General features: G+C 66.9%; 1 protein-coding gene across 2 annotated transcripts; it reads left to right on the top strand.

The window, feature by feature from the left end:
- The first annotated feature begins 510 nt into the window (after positions 1-510).
- On the top strand, positions 511-27,637 carry LOC123366968 (tripartite motif-containing protein 54-like). Of its 2 annotated transcripts, none has more exons than XM_045010935.1 (10): positions 511-678; positions 7,248-7,420; positions 10,757-10,928; positions 12,929-13,024; positions 19,509-19,742; positions 20,079-20,101; positions 23,345-23,469; positions 23,965-24,063; positions 26,947-26,982; positions 27,532-27,637. In XM_045010935.1, the coding sequence occupies exons 1-10, from the start codon at positions 511-513 to the stop codon at positions 27,540-27,542; spliced, it is 1,137 nt and encodes a 378-aa protein (XP_044866870.1). In that variant the 3' UTR covers positions 27,543-27,637. The 2 variants fall into 2 exon arrangements, with proteins under 2 accessions (XP_044866870.1, XP_044866869.1); XM_045010934.1 differs by having other exon boundaries at positions 26,944-26,982.
- The last annotated feature ends 170 nt before the right edge of the window (positions 27,638-27,807 follow it).

Below are 27,807 nucleotides of genomic sequence, written 5' to 3'. Positions count from 1 at the left end.
TGAGCCCAAGGAGCAGGCTGCCCTCCAGGGTCACCCCGCTGCATGGGGCCCTTTCCCTCCCCCAGGCCTCCGTCCTGCTGGCCTCCCCGGGACAGCACCGCAGGGCCCCTGGCTGCGAGGGGGAGGAGCACACCGGCCTGCCAGGACCCAGCGTGACCAGCCTGGCCCAGTGGGAGCCAGGACCCCGCCGAGGCTGCGTGACTCAGTGTCACCCGACGCCGCTGACAGCTGCAGCCTCGGCCTGCGATAAAATTGGCTCTGGGATTCCACGGGGCCCACGTGCTGCTAAAATTAGCGCCCGCGCTCACCGCTGGGCTGGGGCCGGGGCCGGGGCCGGGGCCGGGGCGGGCAGCGAGTGCAGACGGGCAGGGGAGCGGCTCCGGGGCAGACGGACGCACGGAGCTAGAGGCGCAGCCGGGGCGAGCGCAGGCCAGGGCCAGGCAGCCAGCCCAAGGGGAGGCCGGGGCAGAGCGTGGGAGCAGGCGCGGGGCACCGGGCAGGGCCGCGGGGATGAACTTTGCGGTGGGATTCAAGCCCATGCTGGGGGACTCGCACAGCATGGACAGCCTGGAGAAGCAGCTGATCTGCCCCATCTGCCTGGAGATGTTCAGCAAGCCCGTGGTCATCCTGCCCTGCCAGCACAACCTGTGCCGCAAATGTGCCAACGACATCTTCCAGGTGCGGGCGCGACTGGGGCGGGCTGGGCTGGAGTGTGTGTGTGTGGGGGGGGGGGCTGGAGAGACGGGCTACCGGGGTGGGTGGCATTGGGGCTGGGAGCGGCACTGGGGGATGGGGTGGGGGGCCGCGTGGGGGGCTGGGAGCAGCACTGGGGGTTGGGGGCGGGGCGGCGTGGGGGGCTGGGAGCGGCACTGTGGGATGGGGTGGGGACTGAGTGGGGGGCTGGATGAGGCACAGGGGGATGTGGAGGGGTGCGGGGGGGGCTGGGCGCGGCACTGGGGGATGGGGGGGGGGCCGTGTTGGGGGCTGGGAGCGGCACTGAGGGATGGGGTGGGGGCCGTGTTGGGGGCTGGGAGCGGCACTGGGGGATGGGGTGGGGGCCGTGTTGGGGGCTGGGAGCAGCACTGGGGGATGGGGTGGGGGCTGCGTGGGGGGCTGGGAGCGGCACTGGGGGATGGGGTGGGGGCGGAGTGGGGGGCTGGATGTGGCACTGGGGGATGTGGAGGGGTTCGGGGGGGGCTGGGAGCGGCACTGGGGGATGGGGTGGGGGCCGTGTTGGGGGCTGGGAGCGGCACTGGGGGATGGGGTGGGGGCCGTGTTGGGGGCTGGGAGCGGCACGGGGGGATGGGATGGGGGCCGTGGTGGGGGCGGGGAGCGGCACTGAGGGATGGGGTGGGGGCCGTGTTGGGGGCTGGGAGCGGCACTGGGGGATGGGGTGGGGGCCGTGTTGGGGGCTGGGAGTAGGGTGACCAGATGTCCCGATTTTATAGGGACAGTCCTGATTTTTGGGTCTCTCTCTTGGATAGGCTTTTATTACCCCCCACCCCCTGTCCCGATTTTTCACATTTGCTGTCTGGTCACCCTAGCTGGGAGCGGCACTGGGGGATGGGATGAGGGCCGCGTGGGGGGCTGGGAGCGGCACTGAGGGATGGGGTGGGGGCATGTGGGGGGCTGGGAGCGGCACTGAGGGATGGGGTGGGGGCCGCATTGGGGGCTGGGAGCGGCACTGGGGGATGGGGTGGGGGACGCATGGGGCTGGGAGCAGCACTGGGGGATGGGATGGGATGGGGGCTGTGTAAGGGGCTGGAAGTGGCAGAGGGGGATAGTTTGGGGGGGCTGCGTGGGGGGCCAGGCCCCCTGACACTCATCCACCCCCCAGAGCCTGGCCGGAGTCAGCGTCACACGAACCGGCTCTGCAGTGGTCCCCAGCCTTGTCCACGCAGCCAGCCCCACGGCTGGTCAGGGGGCTCTGTGGTTTTCCCCAGCCCCTGGCACTCCCTGTGGCCTGCTCACAAGCCCGCACCTCTCGTCTCCATCTCCAATAGTAACTGGCCTCTGCCCTGGGCTCCTCCCAAGGGCACCCTGGGGACCCCACCTCTGCAGCCCCCTCCGGAGACACTGGCACAGCTGGTCTATTAGTGTGGGGCAGCCTCCATGGCCCTGAGTGCCCGGTGCGACCAGCAGGGTGGGGGGCGCGAGGGGGCCTCTCGGGCACGGCAGGGTGGACGCCAGGGGTCCCTGGGTCCTGCTTGGTGCCTGCTGCTTCTGCTCAGGTGGTGGGGGCCCTGCTTTGGGGGATTAGTGCAGCCTCTGGATTGGAGGGGTAAGTTAGGGGCTGGGGTTGGGGGTGCTCCTCAGCTCTGGCCGGGGGGAGGTGGGACTGAGCAGGTGGATCAGAACCAGGGTCCATCTAGCCCCACGTCCCCTCCCTGGTTGGACCTGCAGGGTCACTGCTCCAGTGAGGGCCCCAGGGGCCCGCGGGCTCGGTTCTGGTCCGTGGGGTGCGCTGCCCTCTCGTGCGACGGCTGGCCCTGGACATTGGCCCCCAGCCCCTGCGATCCGCCTCTGAGCCCCCGATGTGCCCCCACGTTCTCCACACGCTGCCAGGCCGGGGGCTCCAGGGACACCGTGGCCGGGAGGCAGGGAACCGGCTCAGCCGCGGGTTTTCTGAGCTGCCTGCACAGCCCTCAAGCGTCACAGCTGCCGTCTCCGCCTGCGGCTGCGGCTGGAACGAGTGTCCATCCCCCGTCCCTGTGCCATGTGCCCCCCACTCATGTCCCCCCCACGGCGAGCGCCCGCTGTCCCCTGGGGTAGTGTGAGTCAGCGAGGCTCTGCCCCCGGGGCACCGGCTGGGACCCCCGCTGAGCAGCCCCCGGCCCGGGGCCGAGGCCTGTTGCATTGATCTCAATGAGATCAAGGTGTTTAGTGACTCTGTCACTGTCCCACCTTAGGACAGTGACTCTCAGGTTTGGGGGGTTTCCAGAGCCCGTGGCTGGCTTGGTGTCACGGACTCACAGATCGTGCCCACGCGTGGCCCCGGGCGGTCCGTGGGGGGGGCCCTTTCAGTGTGACAGCCCTTCTCGGGGGGCCGCTCTCTCTCGGGGTCAGGCCCCTCCACCTCCTGGAGCCGCACCTCTCTGAGCCTCAGCACGTCTGTCTCTCGCCGTGGGCCCCCCCAGGGAGTCCCCTCGCTCTGAGCCCCCCGGGCCTCCTCACCCCCGAAGGGGATGATCCCCCCCCTGCCCTGTTCTCTAGACCGGAGCGACTCTCCCCCAGTGTAACACAGGAGGTTTATTGAGAGGTGAACCCAGCAAAGGAAACTCTCCAGCCTCAGGCCTGGCCTCCCTCAGTCCAGCACATCCCAGTCCCCCTGCAGCCAGGGGGGCTCTGCCTGCTCCCCCTCTCCAGCCCCGAGCCCCCCTGCTTCCCAGCTGGGCCTCTGATACCCCCGGCCCCAGGCCCCCTCTGTCCATTGGCTTCTCTCCAGGAAACAGGGTCGTAACCTGGTCGCCTGGACCAACTCTCAGCCCTCCTCTGGCCCCTCGGGCTGGAAGCGGCTGGTCAGGTCACGGGGTCCTCTCCCCGCAGCCCATTGTCCTCCTGTGAGGAAGTGGGACTGTGCTGGCTGTTCTGTGAATGCTGAGGGGGGATTATTGACCTGGGAAGGTGGCAGGGGGTTGTGCCGGGACTGTCTGCACTGGGGAAGGGAGGTACCTGAGCATGTAACCTGAGAACCCAGGAGGGGGGTTGGAGGCCAGGTGACACCTCTGCCTGGGACACTGGACAAGGGACACACAGGCTGGGGGAGGAGCCGGGGGGAGGCTGAGTGAGAGGCTGGGGGGAGTTTCAGTTTGGAGCTGGCTGGGAAATGGAGAGGGGCCCCAACGGGGCTTGGGCTTCCCAACGGGGCTGTGGCCTCCCTGGGGGCCCCAGATGGACCTAACTAAAGGGGGTCCTGTTGTCTGTACTGGCAAGACCTGTTTGGGACTGTGTTCCTGTCATCTTAATAAACCTCTGTTTTACTGGCTGGCCGAGAGTCACGTCTGACTGCGACGTGGGGGGGCAGGACCCCGCCTGGGCGGACTCGCTGTGGGAAGTGCACGGAGGGGCAGGGGATGCTGAATGCTCCAAGGAGAGACCCAGGAGGTGAAGCCGTGGGAGCTTCTTGCCCTGCAGACAGGCTGCTCCAAGGGAGAAGAGGCTCCCCAGAGTCCTGCCTGGCTTGGTGGGGAGCAGTTCCAGAGCAGCGCCCGGGGACTCCCTGACACCCCCACTGGCCAGAACCAGCTGCGACTCCTGAGCTGGGTCCTCGGGTCACCAGGTCACCAGTCGCTGGGGTCTCCATCCTCCAGGCCATCGGCCGGGGTCCCACGTTCCCTCTCCGGTCCTGTGTAACAACAAACTCCCTCTCCCCTCCCCACGTTAAACCAGTAACACCCGGGGACACTGAGTCCCACCCCCTCTGCATGCAACCCCCTGGAAAAACAAGGAAAACACAACCCCCCCCCACTTCGTCACGCTCGGGGCCTCGGCAAACACCCCCCAACCCCCTCCCCTCCCCATTCTGAGCCCAGCAGGTTCCTGCTCAAACAGGAATGAACAAGAAATTCAAACAAGCGTTTGCACAGAAATGAAACTGAGCGATTGTGCAGCACAAACGTACGCAAAAGTCTCTCTGCTTTGGTGGTAAAATACTCGCGTCTCCTTTTCACCGCGGACCGGCCTTGGGGGGGGCGGAAAGGGCTCCCTGGCCCCGGTCCTGCATTGTGAAGAGGGGTCACCAGCCAGACACAAGGCAGAGGAGAGAGTGGAGAGGAAAGCTGGAAATGCGGCTTTGGAGCAGGGGGCGGTTGGTCAGCCACGGATGGGGCTTTGGCTGGCAGGGCGCCCCGGCCTCTGGGTCACCCTCCGGCCTTGTCTCCTCCGGCCGGCTGGGCTGTGGCCAGCTCGTCTCGCAGGGCCGATGCAGGGCAGGTTATTCAGGCTTTGATGGAAAGTCGGGAGTGCGAGACAGGCAAGGAGCAGGTTGCGGGGGCTGGCAGTGAGTTTCCCCACTGTGGGCTCAGGCCAGAGCCGGCTCTACAGTTTTCGCCACCCCAAGCAGCGCGCTGAATTGCCGCCGGATGGCGGGGGCGGGGACAGTCCGTGTGCCCTGAGGGCGGCAGGCGCATTTCCGCGGCGGCAATTCGGCGGCAGCTGCTATGTTTAGCTGAAGCCGCCGCAGACAGCTAAACATAGAAGCTGCCGCTGAATTGCCGCTACCGCGGAAACGCGCCTGCCGCCCTGAGGGCACACGGACTGCCCACGGCGGAAATTCGGCGCGCTGCGTGGGGGCAAAACAACAGGGACGGCCGCCCCTTGCACATGGCCGCCCCAAGCCCCAGCTTGGAATGCTGGTGCCTGGAGCCGGCCCTGGCTCAGGCCTGGCCGTCGGGACAGACCAGGCCCCTCCGGACTCCCAGGGGACGCGTCTTTCAGTCTGGGCTGCTCGTTTGTCTGGGGCTTGGGGAGAGGAGCCCGGCAAGGCGCCCTGGGGTGCAGGGAGGGACGAGTGGGCGGCCTGGTTCAGCTGGGGGTGGGGCTGGTGTGGCCCTGGTATGACTGTGGGCGGGGCTGGGGGCGGGGCTGGCAGGGCTGGGGGCGCTGGGGGGGGCTGGCAGGACTTAGGGGTTTGTGGGTGGGGCTGGTGTGGCCCTGGTGTGGCTGTGGGGGGGGGCTGTGGGCGGGGCTGGCAGGGCTTGGGGGTTTGTGGGCGGGGCTGGCAGGGCTCTGGGGGGGGCTGTGGGCGGGGCTGGTGTGGCCCTGGTGTGGCTGTGGGTGGGGTTGTGGGCGGGGCTGGCAGGGCTCTGGGGGGGCGGTGGGCGGGGCTGGCAGGGCTGTGGGGTTTGTGGGCGGGGCTGGCAGGGCTCTGGGGGGGCTGTGGGCGGGGCTGGTGTGGCCCTGGTGTGGCTGTGGGTGGGGCTGTGGGCGGGGCTGGCAGGGCTTGGGGGTTTGTGGGCGGGGCTGGCAGGGCTCTGGGGGTCTGTGGGCAGGGCTGGCAGGGCTGTGGGGGCTGGCAGGGCTGTGGGGGGCTGTGTGCGGGGCTGGCAGGGCTCTGGGGGGCTGTGGGTGGGGCTGGCAGGGCTGGGGGGGGCTGGCAGGGCTGGGGGGGCTGTGGGCGGGGCTGGCAGGGCTGGGGGGGCTGTGGGTGGGGCTGGCAGGGCTGGGGGGGCTGCCAGGGCTGGGGGGGCCTGGGGGGGCTGTGGGTGGGGCTGGGGGGGCTGCCAGGGCTGGGGGGGCTGTGGGCGGGGCTGGCAGGGCTGGGGGGGCTGGCAGGGCTGGGGGGGGGCTGGGGGGGCTGTGGGCGGGGCTGGCAGGGCTATCGAAGGGGCTCACTCCCCTGAGCTGTGCAGAGGTGGCCCCTTTGCAGCCCAGACGTGCCCTGGCCTGAGTTTGTGAGTGTCACGGAGTCCCCGGGCGCTGCTCTGGAGCTGCTCCCCACCAAGCCAGGCAGGACTCTGGGAGCCTCCTCTCCCTCGGAGCAGCCTGTCTGCAGGGCAAGAAGCTCCCACGGCTTCACCTCCTGGGTCTGACCTTGGAGCATTCAGCATCCTCTGCCCCTCCGTGCGCTTCCCCCAGCGAGTCCCCCCAGCGGGGTCCTGCCCCCCCCTTCGCAGTCAGACGTGACTCTCAGCCAGCCAGTGACACAGAGGTTTATTCAATGACAGGAACAGGGTCTCAAACAGAGCTTGTAGGTACAGAGAACGGGACCCCTGGGCCGGGTCCATCCTGGGGGGCAGTGAGCCAGACCCCCACATCTGCCCTCACTCCTCATCCCCAGCCAGCTCCAGACTGACCCCCCTCCAGCCCCTCCTCTCTGGCCTTTGTCTCTTTCCGGGGCTAGGAGGTCACCTGAGCTCTGTGTTCCCCTTTAGCATCCCCTGGCAGGGGGAAGGGCCCCGGCCGTTTGTTGCCAGGAGACAGTGTCGGCCATTTATGCACCCTGGAGACTTAAGAACTGCCTAGGGGAAACTGAGGCACCCGCACAGTATTCAGAGGAAACATTAAGAACAGCCCCACTTCGTCACAGTGACTCTGCCCTGCACTTCACCTGGATGTTGCTGTGTCTATGCCAGGCGCCCGGGCTGGTGCCCTGCAGCCCACTCTGGGGCTGGAGCACGGAGGGGTGACCCCGGGCTGGGTGCTCAGTGTTGGGCAGGCATATTTGGGTCTCCCCCATGGCCTCCTGGCCTTAGCGTTCCTGGCGCGTGCTGGCCCCACCCTCCTGACTTGTGCTTGTTCCATGCCAGGCTTCCAACCCACTGTGGCAGTCGCGGGGCTCGAGCTCGGTGTCGTCGGGGGGGCGGTTCCGGTGTCCCTCCTGCCGCCACGAGGTCGTCCTGGACCGGCACGGCGTCTACGGGCTGCAGCGCAACCTGCTCGTGGAGAACATCATCGACATCTACAAGCAGGAGTCGACCAGGTGGGGGCAGAGGCCCAGCGAGGGGTGTGGGTCTGCCAGGGCCTGGGGGGCCCAAGGGCTTGGGGAGGGGAGGGGAAGATCTGCACAGCGGGCAGAGGGTGTGGGGGGTGTTCCTGAGCGCGTGGGGCGATTCCGGGCCGTGCGGGGCGGCTGCAGGGCACACGGAGGGTGGGGGAGCCGGCAGAGGGTGCGGGGGGGGGGGTTCCGGAGCGCGTGGGGTGATTCCGGGCCGTGCGGGGCGGCTGCAGGGCACACGGAGGGCGGGGGGGCCCTGGGGGCCGGCAGGGGGTGTGGGGGGGTTCCTGAGCGCGTGGGGCGATTCCGGGCCGTGCGGGGCGGCTGCAGGGCACACGGAGGGCGGGGGGCCCTGGGGGCCGGCAGGAGGTGCGGGGGGGGGGTTCCTGAGCGCGTGGGGCGATTCCGGGCCGTGCGGGGCGGCTACAGGGCACGCGGAGGGCGGGGGGCCCAGGGGGCCGGCAGGAGGTGCGGGGGGGGGCGTTCCTGAGCGCGTGGGGCGATTCAGGGCCGTGCGGGGCGGCTGCAGGGCACACGGAGGGCGGGGGGCCCTGGGGGCCGGCAGGGGGTGCGGGGGGGGGTGTTCCTGAGCGCGTGGGGCGATTCCGGGCCGTGCGGGGCGGCTGCAGGGCACACGGAGGGCGGGGGGCCCTGGGGGCCGGCGGGCGGTGTGGGGGGGGGGGTTCCTGAGCGTGTGGGGCGATTCCGGGCCGTGCAGGGCAGCTGCAGGGCACACGGAGGGCGGGGGGCCCGGGGGGCCGGCAGGGGGTGCGGGGGGGGGGGTTCCTGGGCGTGTGGGGCGATTCCGGGCCATGCGGGGTGGCTGCAGGGCACACGGAGGGCTGGGGGGCTGGCAGGGGGTGCGGGGGGGGGTTCCTGAGCACATGGGGTGATTCCGGGCCATGAGGGCCGGCTGCAGGGCACACGGAGGGCGGGGGGCCCTGGGGGCCGGCAGGGGGTGTGTGGGGGGGTTCCTGAGCGCGTGGGGCGATTCCGGGCCGTGCGGGGCGGCTGCAGGGCACACGGAGGGCGGGGGGGCCGGCAGGGGGGGTGGGGGGGCTGCCGGCGCCCGTGGGGCGATACTGGGCCGTGCGGGGCGGCTGCAGGGCACACGGAGGGCGGGGGGGCGGGCGGGGGGTGGGGGGGGGGGTTCCTGAGCGCGTGGGGCGATTCTGGGCCGTGCGGGGCGGCTGCAGGGCACACGGAGGTGGGGGGCCCTGGGGGCCGGCAGGGGGTGTGGGGGGGGTTCCTGAGCGCGTGGGGCGATTCCGGGCTATGTGGGGCGGCTGCAGGGCACACCGAGGGCGGGGGGCCCTGGGGGCCGGCAGGGGGTGCGGGGGGGTGTTTCCTGAGCGCGTGGGGCGATTCCGGGCCATGCGGGGCGGCTGCAGGGCACACGGAGGGCGGGGGGCACTGGGGGCCAGCAGGGGGTGTGCGGGGGGGGGTTCCTGAGCGTGTGGGGCGATTCCGGGCCGTGCGGGGCGGCTGCAGGGCACACTTAGGGTGGGGGCCCTGGGGGCCGGCAGGGGGTGTGCGGGGGGGCGGTTCCTGAGCGTGTGGGGCGATTCCGGGCCGTGCGGGGCGGCTGCAGGGCACACGGAGGGCGGGGGGCCCTGGCGGCAGGCAGGGGGTGTGAGGGGGGGCGGTTACTGAGCGTGTGGGGTGATTCCGGGCCGTGCGGGGCGGCTGCAGGGCACACAGAGGGCGGGGGGCCCTGGAGGCCAGCAGAGGGTGTGTGTGTGTGGGGGTTCCTGAGCGCGTGGGGCGATTCCGGGCCGTGCGGGGCGGCTGCAGGGCACACGGAGGGCGGGGGGCCCTGGGGGCCGGCAGGGGGTGTGCGGGAGGGGGGTTCCTGAGCGCATGGGGGGATTCCGGGCCGTGCGGGGCGGCTGCAGGGCACACGGAGGGTGGGGGGCCCTGGGGGCTGGTAGGGGGTGCGGGGGGGGTTCCTGAGCGCGTGGGGCGATTCCGGGCCGTGCGGGGCGGCTGCAGGGCACACGGAGGGTGGGGGAGCCGGCAGGGGGTGTGCGGGGGGGGGTTCCTGAGCGTGTGGGGCGATTCCGGGCCGTGCGGGGCGGCTGCAGGGCACACGGAGGGCGGGGGGCCCTGGGGGCCGGCAGGGGGTGTGTGTGTGGGGGGGTTCCTGAGCGCGTGGGGCGATTCTGGGCCGTGCGGGGCGGCTGCAGGGCACACGGACGGCGGGGGGCCCTGGGGGCCGGCAGGGGGTGTGGGGGGCGGTTCCTGAGCGGGTGGGGCGATTCTGGGCCGGGGGGGGCGGCTGCAGGGCACACGGAGGTGGGGGGCCCTGGGGGCCGGCAGGGGGTGTGGGGGGAGGTTCCTGAGCGCGTGGGGCGATTCTGGGCCGTGCGGGGCGGCTGCAGGGCACACGGAGGTGGGGGGCCCTGGGGGCCGGCAGGGGGTGTGGGGGGGGTTCCTGAGCGCGTGGGGCGATTCCGGGCCATGTGGGGCGGCTGCAGGGCACACGGAGGTGGGGGGCCCTGGGGGCCGGCAGGGGGTGTGCGGGGGGGGGGTTCCAGAGCGCGTGGGGGGATTCCGGGCCGTGCGGGGCGGCTGCAGGGCACACGGAGGGCTGGGGGGCTGGCAGGGGGTGCGGGGGGGGGGGTTCCTGAGCGCGTGGGGCGATTCTGGGCCGTGCGGGGCGGCTGCAGGGCACACGGAGGGCGGGGGGGCTGGCAGGGGGTGTGGGGGGGGTTCCTGAGCGCGTGGGGCGATTCTGGGCCGTGCGGGGCGGCTGCAGGGCACACGGAGGGTGGGGGGCCCTGGGGGCTGGTAGGGGGTGCGGGGGGGGTTCCTGAGCGCGTGGGGCGATTCCGGGCCGTGCGGGGCGGCTGCAGGGCACACGGAGGGTGGGGGGGCTGGCAGGGGGTGTGTGGGGGGGTTCCTGAGCGTGTGGGGCGATTCTGGGCCGTGTGGGGCGGCTGCAGGGCACACGGAGGTGGGGGGCCCTGGGGGCCGGCAGGGGGTGTGCGGGGGGGGGTTCCTGAGCGCGGGGGGGGATTCCGGGCCGTGCGGGGCGGCTGCAGGGCACACGGAGGTGGGGGGCCCTGGGGGCCGGCAGGGGGTGTGGGGGGGGTGTTCCTGAGCGCGTGGGGCGATTCCGGGCCGTGCGGGGCGGCTGCAGGGCACACGGAGGTGGGGGGCCCTGGGGGCCGGCAGGGGGTGTGCGGGGGGGGGGTTCCTGAGCGCGTGGGGGGATTCCGGGCCATGTGGGGCGGCTGCAGGGCACACCGAGGGCGGGGGGCCCTGGGGGCCGGCAGGGGGTGTGCGGGGAGTGGGGCCCAAGCTGTGCCCATCCCCCAGGCCCCTGCACGCCAAAGCCGAGCAGCAGCTGATGTGCGATGAGCACGAGGACGAGAAGATCAACATCTACTGCCTGAGCTGCGAGGCGCCCACCTGCTCCCTGTGCAAGGTGTTCGGGGCCCACAAGGACTGCGAGGTGGCCCCGCTGCCCAGCGTCTACAAGCGCCAGAAGGTACCTGGTGGCGCCCGGGGGGCCAGGAACCGGGGCAGGGGGCGCGTGGCCGGGGGAGGGGCGTGGCGGGGTCCCCGTGTCCCGTTCTCCTCCGCTGCGGTTGGTGCCCATGTGGCCGCGGGGGCCCTTGGGCTGCCCTGATCCCCCCAGGAGCAGCCTGGCCTGGCCCGGCTGGAGCAGCAGGAGGGGGACCGGACAGCCCCACCCCCAGGTCTGTGCGATTCAGCGGCTGCCCCCCCTTCCGGGCCTGGGGCAGGTCTCTCCTCCCCGGGGACACCGAGGGGCCAGAGCTGCCCCAGGTGCAGGCTCTGTGGGGCTCCTGCAGGGGGCCGGGGGTAGGGGCGGCTGGCAGGGAGCCTGCAGGGCCCAGTCTGGGCTTGCTGAGCTCCCCACGTAGTCACTGCTGTGGTGGCTGCCGGCCAGGCCCCCTCCCGCAGCAAGGGGGGACTGCAGCCCGCCCGTGCCCAGCACCGACCCCTCTGCCCGTGCCCGGCACCGACCCCTCTGCCCGTGCCCAGCACCGACCCCCCCCACCCGTGCCCGGCACCGACCCCCCCCGCCCGTGCCCAGCACCGACCCCCCCCGCCCGTGCCCAGCACCGACCCCCTCGTGCCCAGCACCGACCCCTCTGCCCGTGCCCGGCACCGACCCCTCTGCCCGTGCCCAGCACCGACCCCCCCCACCCCCATGCCCAGCACCGACCCCTCTGCCCGTGCCCAGCACCGACCCCCCCCGCCCGTGCCCAGCACCGACTCCCTCGTGCCCAGCACCGACCCCCCCCACCCCCATGCCCAGCACCGACCCCTCTGCCCGTGCCCAGCACCGACCCCCTCGTGCCCAGCACCGACCCCTCTGCCCGTGCCCGGCACCGACCCCCCCCCCCGTGCCCGGCACCGACCCCTCTGCCCGTGCCCGGCACCGACCCCCCCGCCCGTGCCCGGCACCGACCCCTCTGCCCATGCCCAGCACCGACCCCCCCCCCCCGTGCCCAGCACCGACCCCTCTGCCCGTGCCCGGCACCGACCCCTCTGCCCGTGCCCAGCACCGACCCCTCTTCCCTGGCCCGGCACCGACCCCCACCCGTGCCCGGCACCGACCCCTCTGCCCGTGCCCGGCACCGACCCCCACCCGTTCCCGGCACCAACCCCTCTGCCCGTGCCCGGCACCGACCCCCCCGCCCGTGCCCCGCACCGACCCCTCTGCCCGTGCCCTGGACCGACCCCCCCACCCGTGCCCGGCACCGACTCCCACGTGCCCAGCACCGACCCCTCTGCCCGTGCCTGGCACCGACCCCCCCCGCCCGTGCCCAGCACCGACCCCTCTTCCCGTGCCCGGCACCGACCCCCCCACCCGTGCCCGGCACCGACCCCTCTGCCCGTGCCCAGCACCGACTCCCTCGTGCCCAGCACCGACCCCTCTGCCTGTGCCCAGCACCGACTCCCTCGTGCCCAGCACCGACCCCTCTGCCTGTGCCCAGCACTGACCCCCTCGTGCCCAGCACCGACCCCCCCACCCCCATGCCCAGCACCGACCCCTCGTGCCCAGCACCGACCCCCTCGTGCCCAGCACCGACCCCTCTGCCTGTACCTGGCACCGATTCCCTCGTGCCCAGCACTGACCCCCTCGTGCCCAGCACCGACCCCTCTGCCTGTGCCCAGCACTGACCCCCTCGTGCCCAGCACTGACCCCCCCCACCCCTATGCCCAGCACCGACCCCTCTGCCCATGCCCAGCACCGACTCCCTCGTGCCCAGCACCGACCCCTCTGCCCGTGCCCAGCACCGACCCCTCTGCCCGTGCCCAGCATCGACCCCTCTGCCCGTGCCCAGCACTGACCCTCCCAACCCGTGCCCAGCACTGACCCCCGTGTGCCCCGCACCGACCCCTCTGCCTGTGCCTGGCACTGACCCCCCCCCCGGGCCCAGCACCGACCCCCCCACCTGTGCCCAGCACCGACCCTTCTGCCCGTGCCCAGCACTGACCCCCCCTCCCCTGTGGCAGAGCGAACTGAGCGACGGCGTCGCCATGCTGGTGGCTGGGAACGACCGCATCCAGGCCATCGTGACCCAGATGGAGGAGATCTGCAAGGCCATCGAGGTGAGGGGTCCCCGGGCGGCCCCCGCACGGGGCGAGAGCAGCCGGTGGCTCTGCGCAGGGGTCTCTCCTCCCGCGGGGGTTGGGAGTGGGCTCGATCCGGGAGCCGCCCACGGCTCTTCGGGGTCTTCATCAGGGACCTGGCAGCCAAGATAAAAATCCCCGCTGGTCAAACCTGCTGGGGAGAGGGGAGCGGTAAATAGCCCCGGGGCAGCGCGGCCCTGCGGCACAAACGCCAGGTCACAGGCTAGGTGCCTGGGGCTGGGGTGAGCCGGGAAGGGCTCCTGGGGAAAGCAGCCGGCCCAGCGTAGCCTGTGCCAGGCTGTAGCTAAGAGGGCGAAGGCCCTTCCAGGTACAAGGTGGACTGGCTCTCCAGCCAGGGAAGTGAGCCGGGGGCTGGGGCCTGCTCTGCCAACGGGGGGTTCAGGGAACAGGACAGAGGGCTAGAAAATCCGCCGGCTGCGGAGGCGGATCTGATTGTCTCGACGGTTGAAAGGTGACTTGCTCAGGGTCTGCTCGTACCTGTGTGGGGAGAGAGCTGGGAGAGCAGACGGCTCCTCCATCTGCCAGAGGATCGCGAGCCGCCGGCTGGGAGCGGGCGCAGCACGAATTCGGTCTGGGAACAAGGTGCAGGTGTCCAACAGGGAGGGTGGGACAAAGGGGGGATTTTCTGTCATATTTTTATGACACCGGCATGTGCCTCAGGTTCCTCTTTATGGAGCAGTGTTACCCAGTGTGGGGAAGGGACCGTTTGCTCTCAGGATAGGCAATGAGACAGCGGTGGGAACGGCGCCCAGCAGCCTGAGCCAGGCGGGGCATTAAAAAGGACTGGCCGAGGCTGACCCCACATCAGTGGCTGATCCAATCCCCGGGACGTTGGCACCAGGCACCCTACACCCCAGCGGGAGATGGATTTAAGAGTTGGGGGCTGGGAGGAGTCGGGGGCAGGGCTCTCACCTGGAGTCTGACCAAGGAGGGTGGACGGAGAGACAGACAGAGCTGTCTGGGGGGTCACTGCAGCTGGGCTGGGCTGTAACCATCAGTCAGGTCTCTGGGCCGCCCGAGGGGCTGCCTGGGCCGTGCGCCAGGTGACCAATAAACCCGCCTGGTTTCACAGCGCTGGGTGAGTGTCCCTGCAGGCGCTGGGCGAGGGGCACTGATCCCTGAGGAGAGGACACGTCCCCCCAGGGTCTGGCTCAGTTATAGTCACTGAACAGAGCTCAAGGGGTGAAGCAGGAGGTTTGGAGTCCCAGAAATTCAGTCTAAGGAGGCGATGTGGCCATGGGGCCTAAACTGAAGGAAGAATGAGGCCCCCGGGGGGGTCTGGCCCACTGAAGGGTCCTTCCAGAGACTGTTCCCAAGCTGAGGCCATAGCACTCATCCTGTGGAGCCATGACAGGTGGTGGCAGGGGTGGGATCCTGGATGCACCAGTAGCATTTTGCAATAAGTGACTTGCAACAGTAAAACAAGGCCAGTTGAAAGGAAACAGAAGAAAACGGGGTATAACCACCTCCATAAGAGGGACATCGCAAATCTGTGCAGGGAGAGAGGGTTAAACATTGGGAAACTCGACAAGCTGCAGCTGGTTGCACAGCTGGAGAAGGACCGTCGGTCCAAGAAGCAGGTTCCAGGCCCAAGTGGGTGTCATGGAGTGTGGGGGAGTCTGGGCCCTGCACCCCCCCCCCCCACTTCCTGCGATTCCCCGGGACTCTCAGCCAGCCAGTAACACAGAAGGGTTATTAGACGACAGGGACACAGTCCCAAGCAGGGCTTGTAGGTACAACCAGGGCCCCTCAGCCAGGTCCCTCTGGGGGGAAGGAGCTTAGACCCCAGACTGGGGGTCCCTGCCTCCTCCCAGCCAGCCCAAACTGACACCCAAACCCCTCCAGCCGACTCGCTCCCCTCCCCCCGGCTCCTCCTCTTCCTTTGTCCAGTTTCCCCGGCAAAGGTGTCACCTGGCCCCACCCCCTCCTGCCTCAGGTTACAGGCTCAGGTATCGTCCCTCACCTAAAGTCACCCCCCCGCTCTCCCCTCCCCCATGCAGACAGCCCCAGTAACACTAAAGGACATTCCCAGGTCAGTCCCCCGCTCCCTCCTGCCTCACATGGGGTTCCAGAAAAGTCCCGCAGGAATGGAGGCAGCAGCAGGGTGTCCTCGCGACCTGGCTCCCTCCATGACCTGGCTCCCCGTCCAGCAGGGCGTCCTCGCGACCTGGCTCCCTCCATGACCTGGCTCCCTGTCCAGCAGGGCGTCCTCGCGACCTGGCTCCCTCCATGACCTGGCTCCCCGTCCAGCAGGGCGTCCTCGCGACCTGGCTCCCTCCATGACCTGGCTCCCCGTCCAGCAGGGCGTCCTCGCGACCTGGCTCCCTCCATGACCTGGCTCCCCATCCAGCAGGGCGTCCTCGCGACCTGGCTCCACGACCAGCAGGGCGTCCTCTCGACAAGGCTCCCTCCATGACCTGGCTCCCGGTCCAGCAGGGCGTCCTCGCGACCTGGCTCCCCGTCCAGCAGGGCGTCCTCGCGACCTGGCTCCCTCCATGACCTGGCTCCCCGTCCAGCAGGGCGTCCTCGCGACCTGGCTCCCTGTCCAGCAGGGCGTCCTCGCGACCTGGCTCCCCGTCCAGCAGGGCGTCCTCGCCACCTGGCTCCCTCCATGACCTGGCTCCCCATCCAGCAGGGCGTCCTCGCGACCTGGCTCCCCGTCCAGCAGGGCGTCCTCGCGACCTGGCTCCCTCCATGACCTGGCTCCCTGTCCAGCAGGGCGTCCTCGCGACCTGGCTCCCCGTCCAGCAGGGCGTCCTCGCGACCTGGCTCCCTCCATGACCTGGCTCCCCGTCCAGCAGGGCGTCCTCGCGACCTGGCTCCCTGTCCAGCAGGGCGTCCTCGCGACCTGGCTCCCCGTCCAGCAGGGCGTCCTCGCGACCTGGCTCCCTCCATGACCTGGCTCCCCGTCCAGCAGGGCGTCCTCGCCACCTGGCTCCCCGTCCAGCAGGGCGTCCTCGCGACCTGGCCCCCCCCGAGACCTGGCTCCCCGTCCAGCAGGGCGTCCTCGCCACCTGGCCCGCCTCCTGACCTGGCTCCCCCTCCAGCAGGGCGTCCTCGCGACCTGGCTCCCTCCATGACCTGGCTCCCTGTCCAGCAGGGCGTCCTCGCGACCTGGCTCCCTCCATGACCTGGCTCCCTGTCCAGCAGGGCGTCCTCGCGACCTGGCTCCCCGTCCAGCAGGGCGTCCTCGCGACCTGGCTCCCTCCATGACCTGGCTCCCCGTCCAGCAGGGCGTCCTCGCCACCTGGCTCCCTCCATGACCTGGCTCCCCGTCCAGCAGGGCGTCCTCGCGACCTGGCTCCCTCCATGACCTGGCTCCCTGTCCAGCAGGGCGTCCTCGCGACCTGGCTCCCTCCATGACCTGGCTCCCTGTCCAGCAGGGCGTCCTCGCGACCTGGCTCCCTCCATGACCTGGCTCCCCGTCCAGCAGGGCGTCCTCACCACCTGGCTCCCTCCATGACCTGGCTCCCCGTCCAGCAGGGCGTCCTCACGACCTGGCTCCCTCCATGACCTGGCTCCCCGTCCAGCAGGGCGTCCTCGCGACCTGGCTCCCTGTCCAGCAGGGCGTCCTCGCGACCTGGCTCCCTGTCCAGCAGGGCGTCCTCGCGACCTGGCTCCCCAGCGATGGATTTGAAGTGCTGGGAGCTGGAGCAGCCCGTGAGATGCAGTGAAAACACGAGGAAGCAGGAGAGGCGGCGAAAGCGAGAACGGGGGCTGGAGAAGCCGAGGGCGAGAGGACCCACTGAGGGGAAAGTGGGGAAAGGCCCCAGGATGCCAGTTCTAGGGGAGCCTGGATCCCAACTTGTTGCCTGGTTGGATGAGGGGGGGGGATATCGGTTCCCACCTCCAGCCTTTGAGGAGGCCTGTGACCGAACCAGGCTGACCCCGCGGGCCGGCTCCACGTCTCACCCCCTTGCTCGGTCCCAGAGCCATAGGGGCGCCCAGCCAGATGGGCGGAGCCAATACCGGGGACTAGGAACAGTTCAACCAGGCTCCGCTGCTCACGTCTGAATGGGCACCTGAGGCTTATGGGAACAGGTTTTGGGGTGTGCAGAAGACCCCGGGGGTGACCCACATGGAAGCTCCCCCCCCCCCCCCGCTGGGAGGAGGTCCCCACAAATGGGGTGCGGGGAGGGGTCACTGCACTGGAGGATTTGTGTAACCTGGCTGGGTCGGAACAACTCCAGGAGATGTGTCCCTACGAGCCTAGGCTGTGGGTAGTGGACAGGAAGCCAAAGGGTCTGTGCCGCGCAGGCCGGTGGGCAGATCACGGAGTGTGGGGGAGCCAGGCCCTGCACCCTCGGTCTCCCTGCGATTCACCAGGACTCTCAGCCAGCCAGTAAAGCAGAAGGTTTATTTAGACGACAGGAACACAGTCCAGGACAGGTCTTGCAGGCACAGATAACAGGATCCCCCCTGTTAGGTCCATTTTGGGGGCCTTACAGCCCCCCTCGGGGATCAGAGCCCGGTCTCCCTGCTCCCCTGTTTCCCCAGCCAACAACAGTCTGCCCCACCCCCTCCGCTCTCCTCAGCTTCTTTCCCAGCCCCTCACTGAGCCAGGCACCCAGGGGGGACAGGGACTCAGGAGCCTGGGGTCAGAGGTCACCAGCTGTCACGGAGTGTGGGGGAGCCAGGCCCTGCACCCTCGGTCTCCCTGCGATTCACCAGGACTCTCAGCCAGCCAGTAAAGCAGAAGGTTTATTTAGACGACAGGAACACAGTCCAGGACAGGTCTTGCAGGCACAGATAACCGGATCTCCCCGGTTAGGTCCATCTTGGGGGGCCTCCCAGCCCCCTCGGGGATCAGAGCCCGGTCTCTCTGCCTCCCCTCTGTTCTCCAGCCAACTCCAAACTGCCCAGCCCCCGCCGGCCCCTCCTCTCTGCTCAGCTTCTTTTCCAGGCTAGGAGGTCACCTGACCCCTTTGTCTCCAACACCTTTAAGCCAGCACCTTTGCAGGGAGGGGCCGGGCCATCAGTTGCTAGGAGACAGCACTTCAGGCATTTGGCTGCATGGCCTTTTGCTGCTAGATACTTAGGAACTGTACCCAGCCCCCAGTGCGACCAGTCCCACTTCGTCACAACTTTGGGGACAGTCGGTCTGGGGATGGAGAGACCCGAAGGGGACGGGCCTAAGCCTGGGTGCTGGGAGAGGGACATGGAGACGCCCCGGAAGTGGGACTGAGGTAAACCCAAAGTGGCCAATGTGAGTAGATTTTGCCTCATCTCAGTCCCTGGAAAAATCATGGAGCAGGTCCTCAAGGAATCAATTCTGCAGCACTTAGAGGAGAGGAAAGCGATCAGGAACAGTCAGCATGGATTCACCATGGGCAAGTCATGCCTGACTAACCTAATTGCCTTCTATGAGGAGATAACTGGCTCTGTGGATATGGGGAAAGCAATAGATATGATATATCTTGACTTTAGCAAAGCTTTTGATACAGTCTCCCACAGTATTCTTGCCAGCAAGTTAAAGAAGTCTAGGCTGGATGAATGGACGGTAAGGTGGATAGAAAACTGGCTAGATCGTCGGGCTCAACGGGTAGTGATCAATGGCTCCATGTCTAGTTGGCAGCCGGTATCAAGTGGGGTGCCCCAAGGGTCGGTGCTGGGGCCGGTTTTATTCAATATCTTCATTAACGATCTGGAGGACGGCATGGACTGCACCCTCAGCAAGTTTGCAGATGACACTAAACTGGGAGGAGTGGTAGATACGCTGGAGGGTAGGGACAGGATACAGAGGGACCTAGACAAATTGGAGGATTGGGCCGAAAGAAACCTGATGAGGTTCAACAAGGACAAGTGCAGAGTCCTGCACTTAGGACGGAAGAATCCCATTCATTGCTACAGGCTGGGGACCAAATGGCTGGGCAGCAGTTCTGCAGAAAAGGACCTAGGGGTTACAGTGGACGAGAAGCTGGATAGGAGTCAGCAGTGTGCCCTTGTTGCCAAGAAGGCTAACGGCATATTGGGCTGTATAAGTAGGGGCATTTCCAGCAGATCGAGGGATGTGATCGTTCCCCTCTATTCGACATTGGTGAGGCCTCATCTGGAGTACTGTGTCCAGTTTTGGGCCCCACACTACAAGAAGGATGTGGACAAATTGGAGAGAGTCCAGCGGAGGGCAACAAAAATGATTAGGGGGCTGGAGCACATGACTTATGAGGAGAGGCTGAGGGAACTGGGATTGTTTAGCCTGCAGAAGAGAAGAGTGAGGGGGGATTTGATAGCTGCTTTCAACTACCTGAAAGGGGGTTCCAAAGAGGATGGAGCTCGGCTGTTCTCAGTGGTAGCAGATGACAGAACAAGGAGCAGTGGTCTCCAGTTGCAGTGGGGGAGGGTGACGCAGTAGGGAGCGGGGTGGATTGACCTGGGAATGTGGGGCTGGAGGAGGGGTGGCCCCCGAGCCCCTCCAGTGATGTGCGTGCGGCTCCCTCTGCAGGAGAACAGTCGGCGGCAGAAGCAGCACCTGAGCCAGCGTTTCGACTCGCTCTACAGCACCCTGGAGGAGCGCAAGAAGGAGCTGGTGCAGCGCATCAGCCGGGAGCAGGAGGAGCGGGTCAGCCACGTGCGCTCCCTCATCCGCCAGTACGGGGAGCACCTGGAGCTCTCCGCCAAGCTGGTGGAGTCGGCCATCCAGGCCATGGAGGAGCCCCAGATGGCCGCGTACCTGCAGGTCCGTGGGGGAAGGGGAGGGCAGGAGAGGGGCTTCACCATGCTGGGATCTGGCCAAGCCGTGGGCACCCTCCTCCTGGAACAAGGGCCTGGGCAAAGGGCTCGGTCGGGGCAGGGCCCTGCTAGGCCACAGGTGCCTGTGGTTGCCGCCGTGCCCCCAGCCAGGCCCTGCTTGGCTGAGGGGTAAAGCCCGATCCCACAGGCCGCTTGGTGAGCCCCTAGCCAGCGCTGGCGGCGATGCCAGTGCCAGCCGGCAGGCCGATGGGCTCAGGCGGGGGCTGGGCTCCAGGAGCAGGTGCTGACGCTAACCAAGCTCTCTGCCTCTCCCTCCCTGCAGCAATCCAAGGAGCTGCTTCAAAAGTAAGTCTGGGGGGAGGGGTGGGGGGAGACAACAGAGGAGAGGAACCTCTGGGTGGAGCCCATCTCTGTAGGGGTGGGGGGCCCTTGGGGCAGAGTCACAGACCCACGGGGTCAGTGCTAAGCCCCCAGCCTGGGAACAGGCTCTGGGAGGGGCCTGCAGTGACCCTGACCCCCCCCGCCCGCCCCGGGGTCCCACTCTTCCCCCGGGGTGAGCCACGCGGCCTCCCCACCTCCTGAGACGGGGCCCCACCCCGGGAGCTCTGGGACAGAGCCTGGGGGGACGTGTCCTCTCCTCAGGGATCAGTGCCCCTCGCCCAGCGCCTGCAGGGACACTCACCCAGCCCTGTGAAACCAGGCGGGTTTATTGGTCACCTGGCACACGGCCCAGGCAGCCCCTCGGGCGGCCCAGAGACCTGACTGACGGTTACAGCCCAGCCCAGCTGCAGTGACCCCCCCCCAGACAGCTCTGTCTGTCTCTCCGTCCACCCTCCTTGGTCAGACTCCAGGTGAGAGCCCTGCCCCCGACTCCTCCCAGCCCCCAGCTCTTATCCCCCCCTCGCACCTCCCAGCCCCTGTTCCCCAGCTGGGGAGATGCTGCTCGGCTCCTGCTGAGAGGTGGGGCCAGGTGTCCATGTCCCAGCAATTAGATTTGCCAGCGTTGCCATGGATTCTCCATTGATACGGAGTCAGCCAGTCCTTTTCCAATGATCCACGTAGTCCCAGACACCTGGGCGCCATTCCCATCTGTGCCCGAGCCTGCCTGGGGGTGCTCAGCCCTCCCCTCACTGGGTAACGATGCAGCTGTAACGATGCTGCCCTTGGTGGGACCCAACCGAGAGTGTCAATTCAGGACAAATTGCTCAGAGCAGGGCAGTTACAGCCCTAGGCTGGGGTTTTTCCACCTCTAAGGCAAACCAAACCAGCCAGACAAAGAGGACTTTGGTCTCACCCCACTGGCTAACCACAAGTCACACAAGCAATTTCCTTAGACACTCCAGTCTCCCAGTATCACCACCAGTGCACTCGTCCTGGGGATGAATGGTTATGAAAACCAACACCCCAATAAAAGAAAAAAGGTTCTCATGATCCCAAAGAATCAAGCCCCAGACCCAGGTCAATATACACATCAGATCTTACCCACAAATCACGCTGTTGCCAATCCTTTAGAATCTAAAATCTAAAGGTTTATTCATAAAAGGAAAAAGGTAGAGATGAGAGCTAGAATTGGTTAAATAGAATCAATTACATACAGTGATGGGAAAGTTCTTGGTTCAGGCTTGTAGCAGTGATGGAGTAAACTGCAGGTTCAAATCAAGTCTCTGGAACATCCCCAGCTGGGATGGGTCATTCAGTCCTTTGTGTAGAGCTTCCATTTGTAGCAAAGTCCCTCCAGAGGTAAGAAGCAGGATTGAAGACAAGATGGAGATGAGGCAGCAGCTTTTTATAGTCTCTTCCAGGTGTAAGAACCTCTTTGTTCTTACAGTGGAAAATTACAGCAGCAAGATGGAGCCTGGAGTCACATGGGCAAGCCACATGTCCATGATGACTCAGTTCTTTACAGGCCAACGCCATTGTTTACATGTTAGTTTGAATGTTCCCAGGAAAGCTCAGATGTGGATTGGAGTCTCCCAAAGTCCATTGTCAGTTAAGTATCAGAGGGGGGTAGCCGTGGCACCTTATAGACTAACAGATGTATTGGAGCATGAGCTTTTGTGGGTGAATACCCACTTCATCAGATGCATGTAGTAGAAATTTCCAGAGGCAGGTATAAATATGCAGGCAAGAATCAGGCTAGAGATAACGAAGTTAGTTCAGTCAGGGAGGATGAGGCCCTCCTCTAGCAGTTGAGGTGAGAACACCAATAGAGGAGAAACTGCTTGTGTAGTTGGCTAGCCATTCACAGTCTTTGAAGTCTGGTCTTTAAGTTTTTTTGCTGCAGGATGGATACCTTTAAATCTGCTATTGTGTGCTCAGGGAGGTTGAAGTGTTCTCCTACAGGTTTTTGTATATTGCCATTCCTAATATCTGATTTGTGTCCATTTATCCTTTTCCGTAGAGACTGTCCAGTTTGGCCGATGTACATAGCAGAGGGGCATTGCTGGCACATAATGGTGTATGTTACATTGGTGGACGTGCAGGTGAATGAACCGGTGATGTTGTGGCTGATCTGGTTAGGTCCTCTGATGGTGTTGCTGGTGTAGATATGTGGGCAGAGTTGGCATCGAGGTTTGTTGCATGGATTGGTTCCTGAGCTAGAGTTACTATGGTGCGGTGTGCAGTTACTGCTGAGAATATGTTTAAGGTTGGCGGGTTGTCTGTGGGCGAGGACTGGCCTGCCACCCAAGGCCTGTGAAAACGAGGGATCATTGTCCAGGATGGGTTGTAGATCACTGATGATGCGTTGGAGGGGTTTTAGCTGGGGACTGTATGTGATGGCCAGTGGAGTCCTGTTGGTTTCTTTCTTGGGCTTGGTCTTGCAGCAGGAGACTTCTGGGTACACGTCTGGCTCTGTTGATTTGTATCCTTATTTCCTCGTGCGGGTATCAGAGTTCTGAGACTGCTTGGTGAAGATCTTGTAGGTGTTGGGCTCTGTCTGAGGGGTTGGAGCAGATGCGGTTATATTGTCAGTTAAGTGTTTCTTGTTTGGGCACTTACCTTCTCAAGAAGCTGACCAAATGCTTCACTGAGACCTCTTAGAATCAAACACATGGAGATACCAGTACAGAGCCAATACTCATAACTTCAACTACAAAACTGATACACACGTACAGACAGCATAGTTACAACCAGCAAATCAGAACCTCTCCATAGACACCTCACACGACAACCTTTGAACAGTAGTTGTTGCAAATATATAAATGTGGTTGGAACAATAATCTGTCTGGTCACAGGTTATGTCAGGAATGTCACAGCACACAGAGGCACACATAGGGTTAATAAAATATTACAAAATATCCCCACTTCATCACAGGCAGGTTGTCCCACTCTCACTGGGCTGGACGGACCTTGGCTGGGATCCCATGAGGCGATGCCTGTGTCTCTGGCGGGGGGGTGAGCACAAAAATCCTGACCTGTAGCCCCGTGGTGCCCCAGCCCTGGGCTCCTCGCACACAGCTCGGCCAGGGTCCCCAATCCCAGAGTGTGGGGGGAGCTGGTCGGGCTGTGCAGGGGTGTCACGGAGTCAGGCTCGGTGCTCCGCACTGGCTGTGAATGAGGCTGACCTGCCCCCGGCTCTGCCTGCAGGATCACGGACATGTCGAAGGTGTCGATGAGTAGCCGCCCAGAGCCCGGCTACGAGAAGATGGACCACTTCTCTGTCAATGTGGACAACCTGGCCGAGATGCTGAGAACCATCGAGTTCCAGACAGGTGACCCAGGGGGTGCCGCAGGGTGGGGGGGGGTGGCACCGGCGGGTCCTGCTGGGGCCATGGTGCGAGCCCCGGCCCTGGGTGCTGTGCGGGGTGGGCAGAGCCGCTCCTCGGCCCAGACGTCCGTCTGTGTGTCTGTCTGACATGCACCAAGGCAGGGGCACGGCTGGTGTTAGCTGTGGCAGGGGGACCCCTCCGAGGGGTGTGGGGACCAGGGCATATGGGCTTTCAGAGGGGGTGCAGGAGGGGGTGGCAGAGCATTGATCTCAGCCTCCTGGGGTGGCTGCCAGCTCGGCCCCTCCCTGGCAGTGGGTCCCGGCTTCTGCCCCTCTCCACGCGCAGCTGGCTGTGTGCTGGGGGCAGGTGGCATGGCCAGATCCTCCGCCCCGCTGGGCTCTCTGGGGCAGCCTGGCCAGGGACCCTCAGCGGGGAGGGTGGGGCAGGCTCAGCCCCCACCGGTGCGGGTGCTGACTCTGGATTCCCTCGCTCTCCCAGACTCGCTGGGTGAGGACGACACGGACGGGTTTGCGGGCGGGGATGGAGGAGACGCTGGAGCCGACGAGGACAAGCCAGAGGCGCTAGAGGGGGCCGAAGGTGAGTGCCTGGAGTGAGGGAGAGTCACCCCGGGCCACACGATGTAACAGCCTCCTCCTGCTGTACAGAGCCCCCCAGAGCCCCCAGCTAGCAGGGCCCGTGACCATGTGCTTCGCCCCCTGTACGACCCGGGCCAGAGACCTGCCCCAGAGCAGAGCTGGCTGCACTGAGCAGCTGTCAGAGCCAGAGAACTGCCCGGCCTGGGGGATTGTCCAATGGCTAATTACCTCCCCGTTAAACACCGACCCCCATTGCCAGTGGGGATCTGTCCCGCTTCGGCTTCGCCCGTCCCCCACCTGCCCGCACAGCCCCTGGGCAAGGCTTGTTCCGCGGAGGCACTGGCAGAGCAGGGCTTCTCCGCACGGGCGTCGGGACCCACCGTCCGCCCCAGACTGTGTCGAAGGGTCGTGTGGCAGCTCCTGTCCCACGGGGCTGGCTGGGCTCCCTCGTGGTCCCTGCCAGGGGCTACAGATTCTTCCTAAAGGCGGGGGGGCCACGAGGCCCCCCTCCGTGGCCCTGGCCCTGCCCCTCCTGCTCGGGGGGGAGAGCCCAAGAGCAGCCCCTAGCCTGTGTCCCCGACTCCCGGGGCCCCCGCCCAGGGCAGGTGGAGGGAGGGGCTGCGGCTCATCACAGCTGCCTGCTCTTACCCTGGCCCGGCTCCGACGTCCAGCCTGGCTGGGGGGGGCGGGCCCCTGGGGGCCCAAGAGCCGCAGCTGGACCATGGGGTGGGGACACAGGCCAGGGGCTGCTCTCATGCCCTGGGCAGTAGCGGGTCCGTGGCTCCCCACAGCTGCTTTGAGCCGGGCTGGGCTCCAGCCTGTGGGCAGGCCTTGGGGGGCGGGGTCAGGCCAGGCTTGTTCACTTTCAGCAGCGGGGGGGGCTGTGGCACCTTGTGCTCCCCCCGTCCCGGCACCTCGGGTCCCTGCCCCACTCAGTCTGGGTGGGCCGGGTTTGAGTGGCTGGCGCTGCCACCCGTGAGCCAGGGCGGCACTGCCACCCCGAGGTGCAAGGGCCCGAGCAGAGAGCCAAGCCCAACCCCCCTGCCCCCAGCACAGGAGCTGCAGGAGCCGGGCAGGACCCAACCCCCCCCGTTCACCACCACCCCAGGGCCCCCACCCCCAGACTAGTTCCTGGGTCGCGACATTTACACAGGTGGGGAAGCAGCCACTGCTCTAGGCTGGGAGCACGTCACCCCTTAGACCTTCCCTTGGTCTAGTTCGAGCTCCTGGCATGTCCCTGAGGCAGGTTTCTACCCCTTCGATCAGTCCCACGGCTCTTCCCTGACCCCTCTCCAGTGTATCAGCCTCCTTCCTGAGCTCACCCCCGGCCTCCTAGTGCATGTCTGACCCTCTGCCACCGCCCAGCGCCAGGTACGCCCCAGGCTGCGAGCAGGCAATTCATTGGTCTTTGACTACTAGTGGTAAATATGCCCAGTGGCCTGTGATGGGATGTTAGATGGGGTGGGATCTGAGTTACTACAGAGAATTCTTTCCTGGGTGCTGGCTGGTGAGTCTTGCCCACATGCTCAGGGTTTAACTAATCGCCATATTTGGGGTCAGGAAGGAATTTTCCTCCAGGGCAGATTGGCAGGAGCCCTGGGGGGTTTTCACGTTCCTCTGCAGTGTGGGGCACGGGTCACTTGCTGGAGGATTCTCTGACCCTTGAGGTCTTTAAACCATGATTTGAGGACTTCAGTAACTCAGACATAGGTTAGGGGGTTGTTACAGGTGTGGGGGGTGAGATTCTGTGGCCTGCCTCGTGCAGGAGGTCAGAGTAGAGGATCACATACAGATTAAAAAATGAGTGAGAAGTCATAAACATTTACGTATAGGACTTCTGACCTTAAAGTCTATGATTCTAACAGTCCCTGGGAGGGACCTGCAGTGACCCTGACCCCCGGGGGTCTCACTCTTCCCCCAGGGTGAGCCACCCGGCCTCCCCATCTCCTGAGACTGGCCCCCTGGGGCTGCAGCCCCCCCCCCCCCGGGAGCTCCGGGCAGCGAGTCTGGGACAGACCCTGGGGGAGACGTGTACAATCTGGGGGAGCAGCACCCCCCCGCCAGCGTCTGCGGGGACACCCAGCCAGCGCGGGCAGGCAGGCGGGTGTATCCGCGGCCTGGCACACGGCACGGGGAGCCCTTGGGGAGCCCAGAGACCTGACTGATGGTTACAGCCCAGCCCAGCTGCAGTGACCCCCGTGGTTCAAGCTCTGTCTGTCTCCATCTCACTCCTTGGTCCAAATCCCTGGTCCGAGCCCCCCCCTCCAGCTGCCACCCCCCCCCCCCCAGCCTGTTCTGAGCTGGGGACTGGTGCTCAGCTCCCTGCGGAGAGGCAGGACATCCCTCTCCCTCTGGGGCGTTGGCGATTGGATCTGCCACTGTCACCCGCAGAGCTCCGCTGGGAGGGGGCCTGGGCAGCTGGGTGACACCCACCCCCGTCTCCCCCTGCCCTGGGAGCACACAGCCCCTTTCCACCCACTCGGTAACGACGCAGCATCGAGGGGAAACTGAGGCACACGCAGGGCTCATAAAATCGTACAGAAAATGCCCCCTAGTCCCAGCCTGACAGCCTGGGGCCCGCAAGGGTCAGAGGCTGCGACTTGGGCCACAGGGAGGTGGGAGGGGAAGGCGTGGCCTGCACTTAGGGTGGGTCTGGCTGGAGAGTCCTGAGCCCCGGGCCCCACGCGCCTTCGCTGCCCCGCTGCCTGGCTCCACTCTTGGCCTGCCACTGACCCCTCCTCCATCAGCTCACCGGGCCCAGGCTCCCCAGCGGGGCTGGGTGGGGGCGCCGGGCTGCGGGGGTGGGGGGAATATTTGGGGAGGGGCAGCTGCAGGCAGCCTCCTGCTCCAGCTCACCCGCCCTCTCTCCCTCCCTCCCTAGCAGTGGGGTCCAGGCAGAAGCCAGCGAGCTCCCCGCATGGTAAGTGCCGTTCCCGGCCAGGCCCCCACTGGGCCGAGGTGCAGCCGGGCCAGCCTGGGGGCCGGGGGGGCCCTACACGGGGGCAGCTGACGTCCAGCTGGAGGTCCCGACCCACAGGGGAGCGTGTAGATGGGGGCAGGGGCTGAGAAGATGGCTAAGGCCATGGGGGGAGGGGGGCTAGGGGGTGACTGGGTGGAACTGCAAACTCCCCGGCAGGGAGATGGGGGCAGCCGGGGACACGTCTCCCAGGGCAGCCGGAGGCCCTGCTGCTCACATGCTTAGGAACCAGCCGGGGGACAGTCCTGTAGCCCCGACTGTCAGGACAGACCTGCCCCGGACCCTGCCCCAGACCCTGCCCCGGACCCTGCCCCGGATCCTGCCCCGGACCCTGCCCCGGACCCTGAGTCAGGAGCCTCCAGCCCCTGCCCCCCAGCACCTCGCCATGTGCTCAGCCCGGCACTAGGCCTGACCCTCTGGGATTTCAGCCAGTGCCCGCCCAGGGGGCTCCAGCGCAGGGAGCGGGTGCTGATCCCCCTCTCCCCGCGCCAGGTCAGCACTGAGAGCCGGCACTGCAGGAGGAGCCCACGAGTGAGACCCCCAGGACGTGGTGTCAACAGCGACCGATTTCCCTCGGCGGAGACCCCGCGTTCCCGGCTCCCTCTCCCCGGCCGAGACCCCGCGTTCCCGGCCCGCTCTCCCCCGGCCGAGACCCCGCGTTCCCGGCCCCCTCTCCCCGGCCGAGACCCCGCATTCCCGGCCCCCTTCTCCCCCGGGCCGAGACCCCGCGTTCCCGGCCCCCACTTGAACCCCCCCCCAGCTAAGTCC

The sequence above is a fragment of the Mauremys mutica genome, chromosome 3 (assembly GCF_020497125.1).
Source record: "Mauremys mutica isolate MM-2020 ecotype Southern chromosome 3, ASM2049712v1, whole genome shotgun sequence".
NCBI classification, from domain to species: domain Eukaryota; kingdom Metazoa; phylum Chordata; order Testudines; family Geoemydidae; genus Mauremys; species Mauremys mutica.
Note: the sequence above shows the minus strand (reverse complement) of the source record. Positions and strands in the feature narration are given on the sequence as shown.

Bases quoted from the DNA above. Each gene is read 5' to 3' on its own strand.
- LOC123366968 (XM_045010934.1), top strand. From the start codon at position 511: ATGAACTTTGCGGTGGGATTCAAGCCCATGCTGGGGGACTCGCACAGC. The intron at 679-7,247 runs GTGCGGGCGCGA...GTTCCATGCCAG, and splicing joins GTGCCAACGACATCTTCCAG to GCTTCCAACCCACTGTGGCA. The intron at 19,743-20,078 runs GTCCGTGGGGGA...CCCTCCCTGCAG, and splicing joins AGATGGCCGCGTACCTGCAG to CAATCCAAGGAGCTGCTTCA.